Genomic DNA, 20,469 nt, shown 5'->3' with positions numbered 1-20,469 from the left:
ACGTACACCGTTCTCGGACGAGTACTACGCGTGGCTTGAGGGGTTTCAACGACGCATTCATGGTCGCTGATGCTTGGGAAGGTAACGGCCTCTTGTAGAATGTAAGCCACATTTGAAAAAAAAAAAAGTAATTCAAAAACAGACGAGCAATGTTGGCCTTGTCTTTAGGCTGCGTTAACGAACTGATGAAGATCACTGGCCCAGATGAACTCGTGAAAAGTTGTTGACAGGGTAGAGAGATCACCGGTTTCCTGTCCACCGCCCACTGAATGCTCGACATGTTGAAATAACCCTCAAATATGAAACCATTGCTCAAAGTGGACAGAAGTGCACATCTATAGGGACCTGAAAGCTTGAGAGTTCGAACAATTTGGTGGACAATAAAATGACTCAATCGACAAAAGACGGCCGCGTTCTAGACACCAAACAAACTCGCAGGATTATATTGAAACAAGCAGCAGGAAAAACTGCACCGATGAGCATGTGATGAGAATCTCGTTGTATCCGGAAGGAATAAATTGGGCACTCAAGACGTCAGAATGAAGCCACCACTCGGTCTCCACAACAATGTGCTATTTCACAGAGGACACAATCGACTCGAGATCCTCTACGGCATATTACTACAATAATTACACGATTTTGCTCATTTATGGATGGCCCTAATAACTTTGTGCGATGGTGGAAGAACTATAGCTTGTATGTGGTTAAAGGCGCAACCGCCTGCATGCGATTTTCTAGCGACAGCGGCAAGCGACGGCGACGAGTGGCAGGTTTTGCCGTCGCGGAGAGCGATCCGTCGCTGTCGCTGGTCGCGTCGCCGGTTTCTAGCCAGCCAGAAAATATCGCTTGTCGCCCGCAAGTCAGCGCGCCGACATCCACTGGGGACAGCGATTGCGCAACAACATGGCAGCGATCCATCAGCCCGCTTCGATCTGAATTCGCTCTTGCAACTTGCTCTCTGCCGGGACAGCAAAAGTGTTGCAGTTTCACTCGAAAAGCGAAGCATCAATTGCGATGTCAAATTAGTAGAGAGCTATACGTAGTAAGGATAGTAGTCTTATCAGCTGTATAAACTTGTACATGCAGCAGTACCAGCAACGCAAAGAACTGTTGTCGACGCCGTCGGCGTTTTGCCCGCGTTCGCACCAAACGCGCGCGGCGTTGGTGACTGTTGCCAGTGCCTCTGGCCCCGGGGCGGCTCGGAGGTTTTCGACGAAATCAGACCGGGACACTCGTCGAGCAGCGCCGGAAGTCTTTACCACGTCTTCTCGCCTCGTAACGTTTTTATATAAATAGGCATTTGGCGCCGCAGCTAGCTTTGGCATCTCCCTGCGATATCCCTGCGGCATCGCACTGCATCTCCCTGCGATATCCAATTACCCCTGAGAGTCGCTGTCTAGCCTACGCCACCGGGGCGTCTCGTTACGGGTAGCTGTCCTACGCTATACCGGGGCGTCACACGGAGGCTTAGCAGGCCCACGCCGTAGTCCGAGCAGATTTGGCGAGGGCTGCTTCTTTCGTGAAGATAACGAGGTCGAAAGGCAAGTGAAACGGGACAGCGGGTTTATTTACATCGGAAAGACAACCTCATTTACATAACAAGGGGATAGTCGTACTGGCCGGAGCGAAGTACATCATAGCATGTCAGCGCTACTATATCTGAGCAGACTACATCGTTCTGGGAGAGCACCATCTACACCTTAGATGGGAGAGCACTATAGCTACATCTTTCTGGGAGAGCACTCCAGATGAGCCGCAAAAGTCCGCTTAAGTGCATTTTGTCCTCCCTAGATCCCTAGGCCAGGGAAACCTGCGGTCACACCTTCCTCCAACCGGAGGCAACACTCCAATTGCTAGTAGGTACAGCGTTTGACCGCTGGCGCCACGCTGCGCCGCTCGCGCGTACCGCGTTTCTAGGTGGTTTCTTTCGCCGAGGGCGCTCGAATGCAATCATATGGTTCGCATGAATGCAACCGTGGAGAGCGTGGCTGTATGGCTGAGTGGCTACGGCGCTCGCTTTGGGATCATGCGTTCGTTAGTTCGAATCCCGCCCGGGCTAGAATTTTGTAGCGTTAGCTACACTGGCCTAGCCAAGCCCGTTTCGCGCGGCACATCAAGAGCCGTGCTGCGCATGCGCAAGGATCAGTGATGTCACACGGCTTGCGCACCGGAGCCGGCACCTCTCGCGCACTCCGCCGCCGGTCTGCGCATTCCAGAGGAGTGACGTCGTAGCCGTAGTAGACGCACTGGCGCCGGCGCGCGCTCGCTGTGCAGTCGCCGTCTGACACTGCGCTGGAGCCGCTGCGCTTCTGACTGGCGTTTGCCAGTGTGGTATAGCCATGGAGAAGGAGAGCGCAAATGCTGCTCAACAGCGCAGAAGAACGGAGAAGCTTGACTCATCGGATCCCGAAGTAGTTGCCTGGCAATTAGCGGTTGAGCGTAGGAGGAATGAACAGAAGAATGCTATATATATATATATATATATATATATGCCACATAATACGTATACCGCGTGTGTGTCATTGGAGCAGCAGTAAGCATGACAATCAAGCTAATCCTTGACAATCTAGACAACCAGGAAAGCTAAGAATAATCAGCTGAACCTTTGCTAACGCTACGTATATCTTGGCATAGCCGAGCTAAGCCACTGCAACTTTTTTCTTTTCTTAATATCACACTTTTCTTTTTTTTCCTCTCTGTTTGCCAGCGCGGTCGCTGAAACCCCGGTGCCACGGACGGCAGCCGTGGTGCCGGGCACCGACGCGAAGCTGGTGGTCGTTGGGGTGTTGCGGATCGCAGCGTAGCAACACCCCAAATAAAAAAATACTGCTCCAGTCAGGTAGACTGCTCCCTTCCTGATAGTGAGATTATATTTGGATCATCAAAACAGTGATGCGTTTATAATACCACCGATCCCAACAGCAGGCTAGTCACCACCAGCCAGTGGCGCATCGACGGGGGGGGGATTCGGGGGTTGTAACCCCCCCCCCCCCCAGAGGCGCCACCGTCGACTTGGCTTTCGCAAGCAAAAAGTATAGAAAAAAAGCAAGCGCTTTAGGAGAGGAGGCGGCGGAGGAAAGAGTAGATGGCGGTACTTTTCTTATATAGGGACTTTAGTCCAAAGTCGCCGAAGGCTCCGCCTTGTGGACGAGGGTGCGCATCAACACTCCGGCGCCTTTGTTCCCTGAACACACTTGGAAAAGTAGCCTCGCACGCACGCGGCTCACTGTCCCGAAGAAAGGTGTGGATGCCCGTAGACAGGGGGTGTCACGCTTGACTCAACTATATAGCGCGTCTTCGCTCCCAGGATGTCGTCTGTCGAACGGCCATGGCCGCTAGCAGCGGCCCTAACGAAACGGCGTAGAACGCACTTTCCCAAGAGTTCCTCGGCCCCAGCGTCAAGGCCGGCGACCAAGTGGCGTCCACCAACCACGTATTCGTTGAAACGTGTGTCGCCATGTTGTCGCTGCTGGTCTTTCCCGTGGGACGTATTAAATGCGAAGCATTTCTTGGCGAACATTTGCCACTTTGACAGTATCTATCTATCTAGCCACCTACGTCTTGGTGCTCTCACGGTCGTTTCGATAACTTGGTATTGAACCAAAATTGTCATAATATGAAAATAATGAATATTATGACGAGCGTGTCATGTAGGTCATGAAACAGCCACATACGTCTTGGTGGTCTCTCAGTCGTTTCGTTAACTTGGTCGGTACCAAAATTGACATGGTATGACAAGAGTGTATGACGAACATAAATGATAGGTCATGACATCAATGTCATGAAATGCGTGTCATATAGGTCATGAAACAGCCGCCTAAAATGACAATGACCCAGCGTAAAAAGATTAACACTCAAAAACCACTGGAATGGGTTCGGATGTGGTACAAGTGAAGGAAAAGGCTAAAGGATTGTGGTCGAAGTCACGAGCATGACTAAGGCTTTCGCCTTAACTTAGGCGCAGCTAAAGGGATTATGCTGAGGACTCATGACATGAATGTCATGCCATGCGTGTCATGTAGGTCACGAAACAGCCGCCTACGTATTGGTGCTCTCATGGTCGTTTCGTTAACTTGGTAGGCTCCCCACACACTGCTTCGCATAACATCGATTCCCACATGGCGTGGGATCTGCCGGCTTTTTTTCAGCTTCACGGAAGTGATTCGTCACAGGAAATCACAAGTTCGCCGCCCCCGCGGGCCGATCGTAAGAGCACGCTGACACCATGCTTGGTAATTTAGTTAGTAAGCGAATATTTCCAAGTTTATACGGCCGATACAACTACTATCATTACTTCGTATACTGTCTACTAATTTGCTATCGCAATCGATGCTTCGTCTTTCGGGCGAAACTGCGGCTTTTTGACACGAAAGTGTTTTATGCCGCGTCGGATTAGCCTGTGGCGCCTCGTCGCCTATATATACGGCCGGGTTGCTTCAACGTGCATCAGCAGTGCATCGCCTACTGCTTGGCTTGCGATGACACCACCCTCAGTACACTAAGTACAGTGCCTAGATATATTCTAGGCACTGTAACCCAAGACAACTGTGTTTTCATTCGCCCCCATCGAAATGCGGCCGCCGTGGCAATCGCCAGTATGAATGCGCCCGTACTCTGCGAGTGTTAACGATACGTTCGTTAAATTGAATTTCATTCTGCTTGAATATCATAATTTTGTAATGACACCCATGAAAATCTGACGTTACAAAGGGTGTAGTGTCGGTAATTCCATTCTTGGAAGGGTATTTCTCGATAAAAGAACACCCATTTGGAAGGTGCAAGGCATAGAGCCTTATGGGTGTACCATAGTGTATATATGGTTAGTATTGTGTAATACCGGTGTCACACGTGCTCTTCTGATCGCGATCGGGGCCGATCCGGATCGGATTTCTTGATCGCGATCAACAATGGTCGCTGCTACACGGTCCAACGATCCGGATCGAGTTATTATCGTCTGATGATCGTCGGCTACTCTCACAACTGCATAATGCCTTGCCTACAAATTCAGATTTGCAAAATGTGGTTATATTTGGACAGTATTTCAATTTTGCAGCTTACTATTGCTGATAAAAATGTTTTTAAATGTTTTTTTTATTGAGCTAGCTGCCTTCACCTTTTGTTCTTAGCATTTTCAGAATACTGCGCTATACTAGGGCGCATACATCAGCCTGTGATCGCGATCAAGAGGCCCGATCGCGATTGTCCGGATCCGGATCCCGCAAGATCGCGATCGCAAATGATCGTGTAGCAACACTCGATCAGAATCAAGCTCAATCCGGATCGGCCCCGATCGCGATCAGAAGTGCACGTGTGACACCTTCGCTCCAGTGCATTAGAATGGACACCAAGCGCGAATGTTAGCAAAATTTTCTCTTAGGACTCGTCGCGGGATGTCATTCAATGAATTAATAAAAACTTTATTGGTTTTAAAACGTGTCATAGGTTAAGGAGCAATTAACGCGCAGTGACCACATTAGCAGACGGGCGGCGATGCCATCCACTTTTTTGAGTGGAGGTATGCATGGAGTGTGCAAGACACATCAAACACCCTTATGAGTGTAATTTGGTTTGCGGTGTAGGACGAGGGATTACTTGAGAAACGTACCTTAAAAATTAAACTCTGGTGTTTTACGTGCCAGAACCAGGATATGATTACAAGGCACGCCGGACTAATTTTGACCACCTGGGGCTGTTTAACGTGCAGACGGGCGTTTTCTACATTTCGCCCCCATCGAAATGCCGCCGCCGTGGCCAGGATTCGATCCCGCGTCCTCGGGCTTAGCACTATACGCCACCACGGCGGGTGAGAAACATACCTTCACTTCAGTGCATTTCAGTGGACACCGAGCGCATATGGTTTTTCTCTAAATGTCAGTCGATTAATGTATGAATGAATTATTTAATGAAATTCGTTTTGGTGGGTAGCACTGATAGTTCGGGAGTTAAAGCGCATTGACATAGGCGTATCTACCGGGGGGGCAGGGGGGGGCACTTGCCCCCCCACTGTCAGAAGGGGGGGGGGCAAAGTAGGCCATTTGCCCCCCCCCCCCCCCCCCCCACACACACACACACTTTTGAAAACGGGCACTTTCGGATGAATGCCAGAAAGTCCAACAAAACTACAGCTGACGCTAAATTTGTTTTCTTAATCTAGTGGCCACGTAAGGAATGCTTTTGTTTACTAAGTATCGCTCGCTTGGGTAGCGAGGATTGTCTCTTATGCCTCCTCATGACGCTCTAGCGGTCGACGCGAAGGGTTCTCCATACACGCTTGCATTGCGAAGAGGCCTGGCGCTGGACATTTCCCGCCCTAAAAAATGTACACTTGCGCTACTTGCATCACGCCTACTTTTTTGGGACCGCCTAACCGTATTTGAAAACAAATTAGGCTTGTTATATTTAAGCTGCGGGCGAAGGGAGAGGTCCGCATAAAGTGTTACAGTCAGCCGCGCCCAACGATTGGTGTGCAACGGCATGAAATCGCTGGATTATCAAATGCTGGAACTATTGCATCTCCCTCCAGAGATAGTCTACATAGCGTTGCAGTCTCAGTATCTTATCACCATCAAAAATCTAATCAAACCAATTAAAGGTATAACTATCGAATTTCATTGTGTAATCACGACTTATATATATATATATATATATATATATATATATATATATATATATATATATATATATATATATCTTCGTGAAAATAACCTTTGTCGAACGCGCAAAGCCATTTCAATACCAATAGAACACTGAACTGAATTTTCTCTAAAGGCCTGTGTGACTTCTGATTTTATCTGTTTCATTTTCAGGCCGTTTTTAAATAAGAGCTACACTAGTACTTGTTTCTGTACAGGAGCAATAACAGCAGATATTTCATATTTTGAAAAAAAAAATGGAACCCACTTTTTGGTGACGTGTACCCAAAAATGTTGCTTACGTGCTTTAAAAACAGTTGATGAATACTCGCTTTCTCCCATTTTTTCTGTATACACAGTATTTAGTTGTCTTCCCCCGGCATCCTCGGTAAAGTATTCGGGGCGCGGTGCTTATATCTATTCGAAGTAGGAAGCAATGTTCTGGGTGGCGAGCGATTTATCTTTATTCTGTTTAGGTTCTTTACAGCCTTTGCAGAAAGTTACTGATTCAAGTGTTCCAGAGTGGCATACTGCCGCTAGTTGAAATGTTTCCCAGACTCCAAAAACAACTACACAAGATATGGACTTGAAATTCCGTGAAAATAGGGATAATTTCAAGTGCAATGCATGGCGAAACTTTCACTTTCCTGTTTTAAATGCAAGTGTTGCAGATAATTGCTAAACCATCGTTTTTTCCATGTGTTTTCGTGCATCATACTAGATGCGTAGTTTGTTTCTCCGGTGTCCCCGGTGAGCTAAACAAGGCATCTTGTTTATATCTGGGGAAAATTAGGGGCATAGCATGGGCAATATGTAGGGAATGTCCCAAATGAGTGGGTTAAATTCGCCTTTTTCCAATAGAACAGAAGGCTTCACTGTCGTAGATTTAACTACAAGTGAGGTCAAATTTTGCGAACTTAAGGGGAACAATTCGCCAATTTTACCGTGGGATGTGCGATGGTAAAACGCGTGTATATGCGATGGTAAATGCATGTTGATCAAATGCAGTTAAAAAAACTGTAAGCAAGTATTCGAAAGTAACACACTGCTTTTATTAGTTAGGTTTCCCAATGTCCCAAGAGAACTCTGCGTTTAAGATATTTTATACTTTGGCAGAAGAGGTAGCATTTCCAGCAGAATGTGTCGCGAACTTGTAACGTTTCTGGCTTATTTAGGAGCGTTACGAATAATTATTGAACCCTCATTTTTTTTTTCTCTACTTTTTCATGCGTGATATGTTGGGTTTACCTTGTGTCCTCACTGAACTAGAGGAAGCAGCTTCTTTATGTTTTGTGGCTCAGAGGACCAGGTAATGTTTGATGTCTAGGTAAAGTTCAAAATAGATGGGTAATTGGGGCTTTCGCAATAAATTACGTATGCAGCGCTCTAGAGTGTTATAAGCCTGTCTAAGGGGTAGAATGGAGCCCACAGCCCTCACAGAACTATAAATGCCACCAAGACCAAATTTATCGAAAATTTGGGGTACGCTAGCTATGAAAACTCTCTGAGCGAAGTTAAATGAGGTTGGATCAAACACGGTCTTTGTAAAAAAAATTCTTATTCAAGTGCCAGAGCGTCTGATATGGTCGCTTCCAGCTGTGCTTCCCAGTGTTCCGATACAGCTGTAGATTACAACGTGGAAAAAGGAAAGGGGGGGGTCATGGTAAGTGCAATGTGCGACAAAATTTTCGCGTTCCTGGTTCAGTTAGAATTGCATTGCAAATAATTACTGAGCCGTCGTATTTCCCCCTATTTTCATGCGTCATAAGGCGCTCCTAGTTGGTTCCATCGATGGCCTCGGTGAACTAAACAAGACACTTTGTTTATATTTGGCGAAAATATAGGGCGCGGTATGGGCACTATGTAAGTAAACTTCAAAGACAGGGGACTGGTTATGATTTTTGCAGTAAATTACGGAAGCACGCGATCCGGAGCTCTATGAATGTGTGTTACGAACGAAACAGAATTGATCCTGCTGCGCTGGGTGAACTCTGAACTCAATCGATATATCAAAGCTAGCAAAATTTGAATGGGGGGGGGGGGGGGAGAGAGAGAGAGAGAGAGAGAGAGAGAGAGAGTAGGGAGATAAATGGTATATGTTATGGCGAAGTTAGATTTGTTAAGGAATTACTGGCTTTTTGAGAATTTCTAACAAGAAGTGCTTTGAAGCATTACATACGGGCAAGGTTTCAAATAACGCAGTCATATACGGGCAACTTTTTAAACTATACGGTATAATCGCAGGTAAGTGAAACTTTTATTGAAACTGATCGAAAGAAACAGCTTCGCCGAAAATTTTGTTGTAATTCTGCAAGGTCGCACACGTCTGCTGCCTTCTTTGTGAATATTGCAAGTCATTTATGTGGATTGTACTTCGTTGCGTATAACCTCGACAATACGATTACCTTAACTCGCGATACATTCGTGCTGTAGACTTAAACATCAGGTACAGTTTTTTGTTTAATTGGTAAAATTGCCTCCAACAAATGTGCATTTTTTATGTGCGCTGCACGACCCACCGTGGTTTCTTAGTGGCTGTTGGGCTGCTAAGGGCAAGGTCGCGGGATCAAATCCCGGCCACGGTGGCCACATTTCGATGGGGGCGAAATGCAAAGACACCCGCGTACTTAGATTTAGGTGCGCGTTAAAAACCCGAGGTGGTCCAAATTATTCCGGAGTCCCCCAGTGGGCTACGGCGTTTCTCATAATCAGATCGTGGTTTTGGCACGTAAAGCGCCATAATTAATTACGTGCGTTGCACTACTGCTCCTGGGCAGGATCAGGGAACTCTGGGCACCCACCGCCTTCTGTCCCTGTATCATAAATTTTATAGTGTGTAAAGAAGTGAAATAAGTTTTTGGGCATCCATGGTTTGCCATGTGTGATTGATAAATAGGTCTGTGTTAGTTTAACATAAAAATAACTGACAGAAGTATTTCCAGGCGTTTTCGCTTAGTACAATAGTAACTATATATATATATATATATATATATATATATATATATATATATATATATATATATATATACATTAGAGGGAGAGAGAGGGAGAGAGTCAGATCGATTGCGGTTTGCCCCCCCACTCGATAAATAGTTGATACGCCACTGCGCATTGACCAGGTTAGAAGAGGGGCAAAAGAATGTGGGCAGCTTGCACTAGTGGTGCAAGGCTGGAGTGAACAGCGGAGCTTTTGATCGAGCTAGCCTACAGGTTTTACTATAGGCTGGGCTAAGTTTTGTTAGGAAATGCTAAGTGCTGCTAGGCACGGTATTTCGAATCGGCTCGCCGCCGACGCGCAGATTCTCGCTTGGTCGCGCTACGCGCTTCAAGATGAACGGCTTCTTCTTCGGGTGTCCGGATCTTCTTTCTCTCCGTGTCAAGGCAACATGTGCATGGCACGGAGAGGAGGCGAGGCACACGCCGCTCGGCGAGGTTTTGCGACAGCAGGCGCCAATTTTTACGGTTGGGTAGACCAGCTTCGCTGTTAAAATTAAATTCTGGGGTTTTACGTGCCAAAACCACGATATGATTACGAGGCACGCCGTAGTGGCGGACTCCCGATTAATAGCGACCACCCGGGGTTCTTTACCCAATGCACGGCACACGGGTGTTTTTACATTTCGCCCCCGTGCGGCTTCCGCGACAGGGATTCGAAGAATCCCGCGCCCTCGGGCTTAGCAGCGCAAAGCCTAAGCAGTGCAACCTTTCTTGAGTGGAGGCGGAGTGGGAAAACGTTCTAGAAGCGAGACTGAAAGAAACGCAAGCAAGGCAGATGATGCTGTGAGACGAGATCAGCCCTAAAGAGTGCTAACTTTTCTTAGAGCTGAGCTGATTAAGCTGTCGAAAAGAATCATTACAAATAAGGGAGCGAGTTATGCGGAGAATATATGCGTGTTACTTCGTGCGCGCTTGCTTGAAATGTGATTTGCGCTTTGTGTATGTAGTATGTACAACCGCTTTAACTTGAATACACATCTACAGCGGCTTACATTTAACAAACACGGGATTACCAGAGCAAACATCGAATGCTAAGGAAGGTGCAGAAACCCCCAGCAACCTCCGCAGAAGCGTAAGCCGTGTTCGGCCGTCGCGGTGCTTGCATAAAGACGATATGGAGCAGAGCGGTTGATTGAAGTAAAAATTGGAGCGCTGGAGGTGATTTTATTATCAGTAGTGCCTTGCATGGTGCAATTCTCTCCAATTTTAAAGCGAAGCTCTATATGGCTAGGCGAAATCGCCTGTCCACAGAAAACTATCATCATCAGAATTGGCTTGAGTGTCTTCTTCCGCAGCTGGCTCCGTTGCCGCTCATCATTCCAGCGTAGAATTTCACTTTTGAGGAGGCCGCGTTTACGGGGGTATGACATTGTCTTACGTGTCGGACAGATTTAATTTTGAAGCAATTTCGAAGAATCGCAAGCGGCAATGGCGGGCGCTAACTCGACATCGAACGCATGCGACAACGGCGGACTGCGGGTATATCGACAGTGACGTAGTTCTCTCCGTCGCAGCCGAACGAGTGTGTAACCTCATAATTGAGAAATACTTTAATGAACCCTAGGGATTAACCCAGTGATGAACACCGGGGCCGCACGTTTCAGCTTCGCTCGCTGGTTAGCCATCTTCACGGAGGCTGACGAATTTTTTTTCGATTAATAATTTAATCGGATTAATCGGTTGATGTGACAGGAGAAAAAACAAGAAAGCAGGTATCGTCATACTGCTGCATGCATTTCCCCGAGGCACGACGGCCGCTACCCTTCTAAGATTCTTCGCACAGCATACTGTTTCATGAGCCACCTAAGCGTAAAACTACCTGCTCGTGAATTAGTGGAAGTTCACCTTGGTTTCTTTAGGGGACCAGAAATTTTCATTCGTTTAGTTGTGCATTATGAGCGCTGTGTTATACCAAAGACGCGTGCATTTTATCCAACATTGTAGGTAAGTATAGTATAGTGCCTGAGGTTGTCAATGAAGCAAGGCAACCAATGTTCTGTGTTGCAGCTAGACTTATTTCCTTGGGAGTTATATCTCCCCAGTTATTTTTGAAGAAACGTTTCCAAAATGCAATTTTTTCAAGTGCTTGATTGACTCGGAAACTAATCAACGAAGGCCGGGGACCGGCTGAAAAGTCAGTGAAATTTCTCCTACGTATTCTTTGACCACTGCCGGATTCTGTGATCCAACGCTTCACCGATGTATAGTCGTGTGCGAGTGTTATGAGCCCCCCTCCTTCCACTGAAGGGACCCAAGTTGACGGCGTTGTCCTACAGAGTTCTTTCCCAGCGCGGTGTCCGAGCTAAGACATTGCGGAATGCGCCATTGTGGAGTAACTGCACAGCCTTTGACATTTGTCGTCCCCAAAAGTGAACGGCGAAGTGACTTTCGTTGTACCGGACGAAAGCTGAGTGCGTGTTTGTGTATAGCAGCGTAAAGACGAGATTAGATAGTGGTGTCAAGCACCTTCGCTACTTCACGTACTGGCCGTTACTGTAGCCTTCTCGTCTTGCTACCTTACACTTCTTCCGCGATTTGGGGCGCGATCTTGTACATGTTCCAAAATGGAACGGAGGCGTTCCGTTCCATCGAGCCGCACACGATTGGTCACTTTGAACGTTCCATCGAGCCGCACACGATTGGTCAATTTGTACGTCGCGGTTGAAATTGACCAATCGTGTGCGGCTCGATGGAACGGAACGCCTCCGTTCCATTTTGGAACGCGTACAAGATCGGCCAACAAGTACGTTCGTTGCTACCTGACATTGCCTCTGTCCAGCTCTTGTGTATGACGAGGAAGGTTTGCATTTCATGTCGGACACGGTATCTCTCGACAATACCATTTTTTTCCCTATGTGATTCGAGGACTTCCACGTGCTCCCAGTGAAAACTCTTCGTCCGATGGACATCCAAATCATGTCCGTGCACCGTTTCGGAGACAACCGCTGGATGTTTGGATATCCCACCACGGATATTGTACATGGATATTTTTTGGCTTATACATGAATAGATTCTCCTCCAAAAAACTTCGAGTTTCTTCGTAAGAAATGCTTTCTCGTCAATTCAAATTATATCTGCGGCTCGTGCGTACGTCGTACTTTGTGAATCTTCTGGCGCAATTTCAACTTCAGTTAGTTCACTAAGCCATAAAGAAAATTAAAAGAACGCAAAAAAAAAAAGGAACGGACATCTTGAGCTGTTCAGTCTTGTCCATGTCATATTTCCCGAAGTGTGAGACGAAATACATGGGCGTTCCAGTTACTTTTGTGCTTCAATATATAAAACAGTGCTTTGTTTAAAAAGTAAGTAGAACAGCAGTCCATTTTTAGAGAGATTTTAATGGCTCCCCCTGACTTTTTTTTTTCTATATTAAATTTCTTTATACCGTGGACCAACTTGGCCAGCCTTGAGCAAAACGTCTTACGCGTGTGTGCGCCCGTAACGTTTGCACACAAGGTATCTGTACTTGATAACAGATGAATTACCGAATAGTGTTAAAGCAGAAAATACAAGCTGGTGTCTTGTAAATTTTATATAATCGTGTAACTTTTGTTACATTCTCAGAAACTGTGAGCTGAGACATATGTACATTATCCATCTTCCATGTGGGTAACACGCTTGTATGCGGCTGCTGTGTGCCTCGTGCCGCCGCGATAGAGGCGGCGGGGGGGAATTTCATGGCGGTTTGGTGTGGAGTCAGTACGGAATTCTAGGCCCGTATATCTCAGAAAATTACAATTAACAGTGACAGTTGCTTCAGAACGTTATGTCACTATGTTGGAAGGCTTAATTGTTCAAGAAAACTTACGATAGCTTGGCACTGACCCCAGAAACCTTTATTTCAAGCAGGATGGAGCAACAGCCCACACCGCGCGAAACAGTATGGCTGTATAGTTCGTACAATATTCGGAACTGTTATCTCTCGTTTCGGCGGAATCGCTTGGCCAGCTCGGTCGCCCGAACTCAGTGGGGGTTCCTCATAGACCGTGTGTTCCAGAAGCATATCATGAGAACTCAAGCAAGCCACTGGTGACTTAAGTTGCCGCCATTCATGAGGACCTACGGAGGCACGTGTACAACAACTTCAAGAAACGTTTGCAACAATGCATTGATGTAAACGGAGGCCATCTGCCTGATGTAGTATTCAAAAAAAAAAAATACCTTGTAATCGGGGGGAAATAAATGGCATGCTTGGTTGCATTTACAGACTTTTACTTTTTTCCCTGCTTCACTAGTTGAAAAATGGCAGTTGGCATTGCGCCACCTTGTGTAAGGGGGCTTCGGTTTTCAAGCGAATTGTTTCGCTGTTCGCCCAAACTTGCCCACTTCTACAAGATGTAATTAAACTGGATGAGTGGTTGACTGATTGATTGATGCGTTGGCGCTCTGCCGTTGAATCTGGCACACAGCGTGCGCTGCTAACGTAATACCTTATATAGCAAACACTGTGCAAAAAAAGGCCCTGGCATATGTCCGTAAAATATACGCAGCATGCGCCCATGCCCTCGCGGACATGCAAGGGATGTCTGCAGGACACTGAAAGTGCGGCGAAACGACCGAGGGACGTCCGCAGGACGTATTCGACACATCCCTAAGATATCCATTTCCTGGCAGTGTATGCAGTGGACGAGATTGCAGTCACTGGTTTGATATTTGGTCCTAACCGGACACGCATGTCTGTCTCGCAGTATTTGGCCTCGACTCGCAGCACCGCCAAGTGCTGCTGTCAAGTCGCCACCCTTGTTGTTGGCCTGCGCGCCCACAGTCGTCGAACCCCTCCCGCACTCGTCCTCTGCATCGCGTGGCTCAAGCACGCGCGAACACGTGGCGCGCGCCGCAAGGACATCTTTTGCTCGCTTTTCGAGCCGCTTCCCGTAATCTAGACGGACGCAGTCGGCCAAAAAGCAATAACGATAAAATAGAATCGGTGTCCAATATCGGCGGGCGATGCGAACCTCGTCGCTCTGGGTGAACGTTCTCTCGTCCATATTGCAGGTACCGTAACATGGACCGCACTAAGTGGCTGCTGCTACTGTGGCCGCCTCTCCTGTTGCCGCACGGAGTGCAGGCGGGCGGCGATCCATCGCTGGAGCTGGCCAAGGCGCGCCTGCTCCAGGCCCTCGGTCTGGAATCGGCCCCGCACAGAGGCTCCAGGCTACCTGTGGTGCCGGACCACATGGCCAGGCTGTTCTCCAAGTGGCAAGACAACGAGGGGGCCTTCCTGACCACTGGCGGCGCCGCCGACACCGTCCGCAGTCACACGCCCTGGGGCCCGGACCGCGAGGCGCAGACCGGCGGAGCCCGCTTCCGCTTCAACGTGAGCGGAAACCCGGACGAGAGCCTGCTGGGCGCCGAACTGCGCCTTTTCCGGCTTCCGGCCGAGCCCGCCGAGTGCCCCGGTGGGCCGGCGCCCGTCGAACTGGTCCGAGCGTACGAAGTGCTCCGGCCGGCCACGCGCAAACTGGGCGAGGCGCACCTCAGGCTCCTGGACACGCGTGCCGTCTCGTCGCGTCACAAGGGCTGGCTGGCCCTAGACGTGCTTCCGGCGGTGCGGCGCTGGCTGGTCGGGGAGCCCAACCACGGCCTCTACGTCCAGGTCGTCGACGCCCGGACGGGCGCCTCCAACTCCAGCCGGGTCCTCCTGCGGCGCGAGCGGCACAGCGAGCGGTACTGGGCCCCGAGGCGGCCCGTGCTAGTGACGTACTCGGCCGACGGCAAGAGCGCGGCGGCGGCGCCTTCGCGGGTGCGCCGCGGCGCCCGGCGCCGCAAGCAGCCGCAGGGCAAGCAGGGGCGCGACGCGTGCCGCCGCCACTCGCTGCGCATCGAGTTCAGTCACGTGGGCTGGAACGACTGGATCGTGGCGCCGCCCAGCTACGAGGCGTACTACTGCCACGGCACGTGCCCGTTCCCGATGCCCGACCATCTGAACAGCACCAACCACGCGATCGTGCAGTCGCTGGTCAACTCGATGCGTGCCAGCAAGGTGCCCGGCGCGTGCTGTGTGCCCACTGACCTGTCGCCCGTGTCACTGCTGTACGTGGACGCGTTCGAGCGCGTCGTCCTCAAGAACTACCAGGACATGGTCGTCGAGGGATGCGGGTGCAGGTGATAGCACTCTTCAACGTCTTCTCGTGGCATTTGAAACTGAATCTCAACGACGCTCGTAACAAAAGTGGTGCGAGGTGATCAGCTCGAGACAAGTGACCCGCAGGGTGCCTTCGAGGACTGGATAAGGCGACACTGGTGGTGCCATCGATCTCTCAAACCCCGAGATTCGCCAAACAGCCTCTGGAAACTGGAAACCTAGTCGACACCACTACACCTTGAGACGACACGTCTTTCGGGACTGAGTGAGGAAGTCAAGCCAGCGCCAGGGCTGCTCATTAAGACTTCCCCTCAAGGACGAAATGTTAAGTGTCAAGTGATGCTACTGTGCCTTTGAAAGACAATCCAATGGCCTAATTAAATGGCCTACTAACTATACCACTGTCCCTGTGAGAACAGGTTTTTAGGGACCACAAGTCGAAACGAATCGATGCTGGCTGCTGCTATACAAGATGAAAAAATATGTAGGGAAATCTGGTCAATGACCCAACTGCTGGCTTGTCTAGCAGCTGTGCTAAGCACGAGTGAATGCTTTACAGTACTTACAACCAAGGCATGCTCTGTACAGCGCTTGTCCGATTGCTTCATACAACAGATGACAATTACTTGAATGGGCATGCTTGAGCAGGTTCTCTGTCCTTCACATTGACAAAATGGTATATAAAATAGTAGTACCACAAGTGTTGTTGAGTGAGGCCCAAGCTTTTGCATTAGATTGCCTTAGAAAGCCTTAACAATGCTTGCTTGTCAACCTGAGCAACTTGGTGAAGAGGAAGTGCTCGATGCACAAGGGCTCATAGCATGAATTTTGAATGTGACATTGCACGCTCACCTATTCAGATGTGCCATGCTTTGTTTTGCTATTTTCCTGGCAGCATATGAAACAAATGGAAGTGAACAATGGCAGACTTTATTTTTGTATTTTCTCTATTTTTATTTAGTTGTGCATTGAATTAATTGCACAGTCTGTCGGGGTGTTCAGAAGGAATCTCAAAACATCGTTCTGCTGCTTATTAGCAGACAGATTAAAAAAAAATGTATAAACCAGTATCAATATAATGTCTTGCTTGTGTACACTGTATGACTATGTTTACCTTGTACCATGTGCAAATCACGGTGATGAAGCTCTTCTGCGAAATAGCTGATGCAAAACTTATGTATCAATAAAACAAAAGCACAACAGTGGGCATACATATTTGATTACTTCAATTATTGCTTTTGAGTGGATCATACAATCAGCATATTACCTCTAGCAATATTGTAAGAGACACAATATCTCCAAGACACCAACAAGAGTTTTGATGAAACTGGTTGTTCTTGAAGTCATCCATAGGTACCAATGTACAAAGAAGCCGATATGAAATGGTATGCATAATTTCCATTTCAAACTTCCAAATGACCTTAGTTTCATGTGGTAAAGCAAATGATGGACCACATGACACGACACTTTATTGACCACTATTAACTACTCAGCAGGCATAGGTGTCCAACTGGTACTTGTGCAGCAATCATTGTTTCAACACGGGAAAGGAGTTTCCTTACACACTGGCACCCCCTGTACACAGAATGCAGGTGGTGCCAGTAAACTGTGAAGGCCGCATGTTTGTGTGTGAGCAGTGAAAGGCTAGCTGACACAACATACAAAAATAACATATATTCTAAAAAAGAGTCATCGTGCAGTGGGCCGAGGCAAATATTTTCAAGCTGAGTGCAGAGAAAGCACCACGGCTTGCTAGGCTCAGCTGAGCATTTCTTGGAGGAATGCAGTAGAGTTGGTGGCGCTGCTCTTGGAATCCTCAGGTGCCAGTGTCACTGGAGCTAAAGTTGGCAGGGACTCCGAGATCGGTTGCAGCAAAAGGTGCGGTGTATTGGTGGCTGCTGCTTTAGGAGCAGCTTTGATTGCTGGCAGCCGGGACACGGTTCCTAAAGCCATGGCCTCCACGGGTAAGCGCACCTCTTTCTGAGGCTCGGACTCCTCCTGCAGGAACTTGACAAACAGTGCCGAAAAGGACTGCAAGAAAGAAAAAAAACAAACGACAGGTTACAACGTTTGACTGTTTCATCCATTCATAGGGCCCCAAGGCAACACTCGGGCTATGAGGCATTCATTTCCACCACACGGGGCTCTTTCATGTGCTTCTGGTGCTATGCACGAGTGTCCTTACGTACATGAGGCAGCTGCAGCAAGAAATTGAGCTGGCAAGTTCCATCTTTTGCACCACAATACAGACAGGCGATGGTGTGGAGGCGCACCTAGTTTCTGGGCCTCTTTGTAATAGCACAGTACATGGAAACAAGATAAACACTCCTTCATTGTGTGTGACTGCAAGGACTAAATATGCAAGTGGAGTGTCTGAAAAACTCGGTTCAGCTACATCACAGCAATGCAACATGTGTAAAGCCGAAAATTAGATGCCTGTAACTTAATAAGTTCCTTATGTTAATGAACTTATTGCTAAGTGGCAGCCATAAAGTCCCGTCTCCAAGGGACACACTCCAACCAGAATTTATCTAATAGCTGTATGAACAGCCATGTTGCACACCTCTCAAGTAATAAAATTCCCTTGAGCTGTGCACATGTTAGCGCTTACCAAGTCATAGAGTCGTACAACAGTGAATAAAGGTTTACCCTTCTCCCCAAACCCTGCCACAATTTTTTGCGATTATGTGGAGTTTTGAGCACAAGCTACTCACTCTTGTGTACAAGTATTCTACGATAAGAACTGTGACCACTTTATGTTCCCGCTAACCCTTGTAAATAATATGTTTCAGATACTTACAGCTTCAAGAAGAAAAAACATAGCAAAGAATTTTTGCAGTAGCATGTGCCTGCAATCTAATATCTTGCCGGCCTATCGTGGCCAACTGACAAATTCAGCCTTCTTGTATGGCTTCTCTACAACACCCCGTACATCACCATGAAGACAGGTCTACAAGCAAAATTTGCATTGTCGCAGACATTGGCGTAGCCGGGGGAGGGTTTGGGGGGGTCGTGTTGTCGAAGAGCTTCTCATTTCTGGTACTTGACCGAATGGTCGACCACACTGCGCGGAAGAAAAGCATTCCGAAAATATTGTGACCTGCTTGTCTATGAAACGCATAACAAGCACCCCTCCCCCCCCCCTTTTTTTCTTCTTTTTCTTTCCCTTGTTGCCAACTTTCATTATGTTAATAAACTTGAGAAGAGCTTGCTGTTAGGCTAGTTTGTACACGCTGTTAAGAATAAAAACAGGGCAAAAATACGGGACAAGAAAGAAGAAAGCCCTAGAGAAAGCTGATTTGCGCACGGCAAAATATAGCAAGGACAAGGGTGCTGGGCCAGGGACGATAAGAAACCACCACATCCCAACAGGTGGGAGGGCAGGTAGCCTCGAAGTCCATGAAGAAACAGTGCGACAGTGACTAAAGGACGAGAATTTTAAGAAGGGAGTGGGATGATGGACACGAGTAGGGGGGATGCACATAGAATGCACCAAGAACAAAGTTGGCGGATAATTATGGACATAGGGAGAGCATCCCGTCACTGCCCAATCGCTCAACACCAGACAGCCGCGGCCAGTCGAGTAGCTGAGGCCCTATCCTAACTAAACGTCCCGGAAATTTTCAGAAAAGACGGTGTCATGAGACACGACACTTTAAAATCTCTCGTAGGTACTGGCCCTTATTTTACTGCGAACTACAGATGCCGCAATTTTCACAAAGGTAGAACTTCTAAACAGGAAGGAGCCCTGCTTCGAACTGTCTTCCTCATCAATTCCTAAGTGTGATCAAATAACAATATGCATCGCGTGATAACTACAATACCATGATTGCAAGTTACTTCCAAACATCTTTTCAAACAAGTCGACAGCAGGTCACCGAAAATGAGTGAAACTTGCATTTTATGATACTATCAAAGTTCTAGCGCAAAGCTTCGTTGCTTTATTTTTAAATATAGAATAATATAGCATGCCCACAACCCCGAAAGCGCTGTTTGCTTTTCTAAGTCCAGCTACCAGCTAGGTCATCGACATACGTTATATAAATGCTTCAATTAGTAAACAAAATTTTTTTATCATCATTTTTAAAGATAGCATAAGGATGATAGCATAAGTTCATGCGAAGTGGCTGCACGGATCAGCAATGAAAAATTTTTTTCAGAAGTTATGCAAAGTGCTGTTTCGGCAACGCAAAAACGTGCTTCCTTGTTGTTAAAGCATTCTTGTCCGGGGAGTGCTAGGAGTTTGTCTTTGCGTGTTGTACAACTCCTATATATATATATATATATATATATATATATATATATATATATATATATATATATATATATATATATATAAATGAATGAGAAGAAAGGAAATAGAGGGGCCCGATGGTTATTAGTCATATCATACGATGCTTAAAGACGCCCAGGACAGGATATATATATATATATATTTATATTGTCACGGTATGATTCCTCTAGAGGTGCAGCGATGAAGAAGACGCTGATGATCTAGCGCGTGCTCTCGGCCATATGGTTGAACGCTTGATCGCCTTGTAAATATACTGTAAATACGTTTTCTGTTGTGTTTGCCTCGCCGTAACTATATATATATATATATATACATACAGTGAGAGAGAGAGAGAGAGGTGAAGGAGGGGGAGGAATGGTAGTTATTGGCTGAGAACCCCCCTCCCCCCTTCCCGACATAAATGTCTGGCTAAGAGCCTGGCCGCAGAGCTGGATAAAGTAAAATTCACATTTGAGTAAGCT

General features: G+C 47.5%; 2 protein-coding genes across 3 annotated transcripts in view; one reads left to right on the top strand and one right to left on the bottom strand.

Annotated features, from left to right (window-relative positions):
* The window catches only part of LOC119457506 (bone morphogenetic protein 2), a 62,062-nt gene extending 45,135 nt beyond the window's left edge, over positions 1 to 16,927 (top strand). The window contains exon 2 of the mRNA XM_037719094.2: positions 14,625 to 16,927. Within this exon, the coding sequence (XP_037575022.1) occupies positions 14,635 to 15,738 (1,104 nt within the window). The 5' untranslated portion in view covers positions 14,625 to 14,634 and the 3' untranslated portion in view covers positions 15,739 to 16,927. The remainder of the gene's footprint in view (positions 1 to 14,624) is intronic.
* Positions 16,928 to 17,363: 436 nt separating this feature from the next.
* Positions 17,364 to 20,469, bottom strand: part of LOC119457505 (thyroid receptor-interacting protein 11) — a 124,884-nt gene continuing 121,778 nt past the window's right edge. For both annotated transcript variants that reach the window (XM_049670127.1, XM_049670128.1), the window contains one exon: positions 17,364 to 17,745. In XM_049670127.1, the coding sequence (XP_049526084.1) occupies positions 17,473 to 17,745 (273 nt within the window). In that variant the 3' untranslated portion in view covers positions 17,364 to 17,472. The remainder of the gene's footprint in view (positions 17,746 to 20,469) is intronic.

The sequence above is a fragment of the Dermacentor silvarum genome, chromosome 7, assembly GCF_013339745.2.
Source record: "Dermacentor silvarum isolate Dsil-2018 chromosome 7, BIME_Dsil_1.4, whole genome shotgun sequence".
Classification (NCBI taxonomy): domain Eukaryota; kingdom Metazoa; phylum Arthropoda; class Arachnida; order Ixodida; family Ixodidae; genus Dermacentor; species Dermacentor silvarum.
Note: the sequence above shows the minus strand (reverse complement) of the source record. Positions and strands in the feature narration are given on the sequence as shown.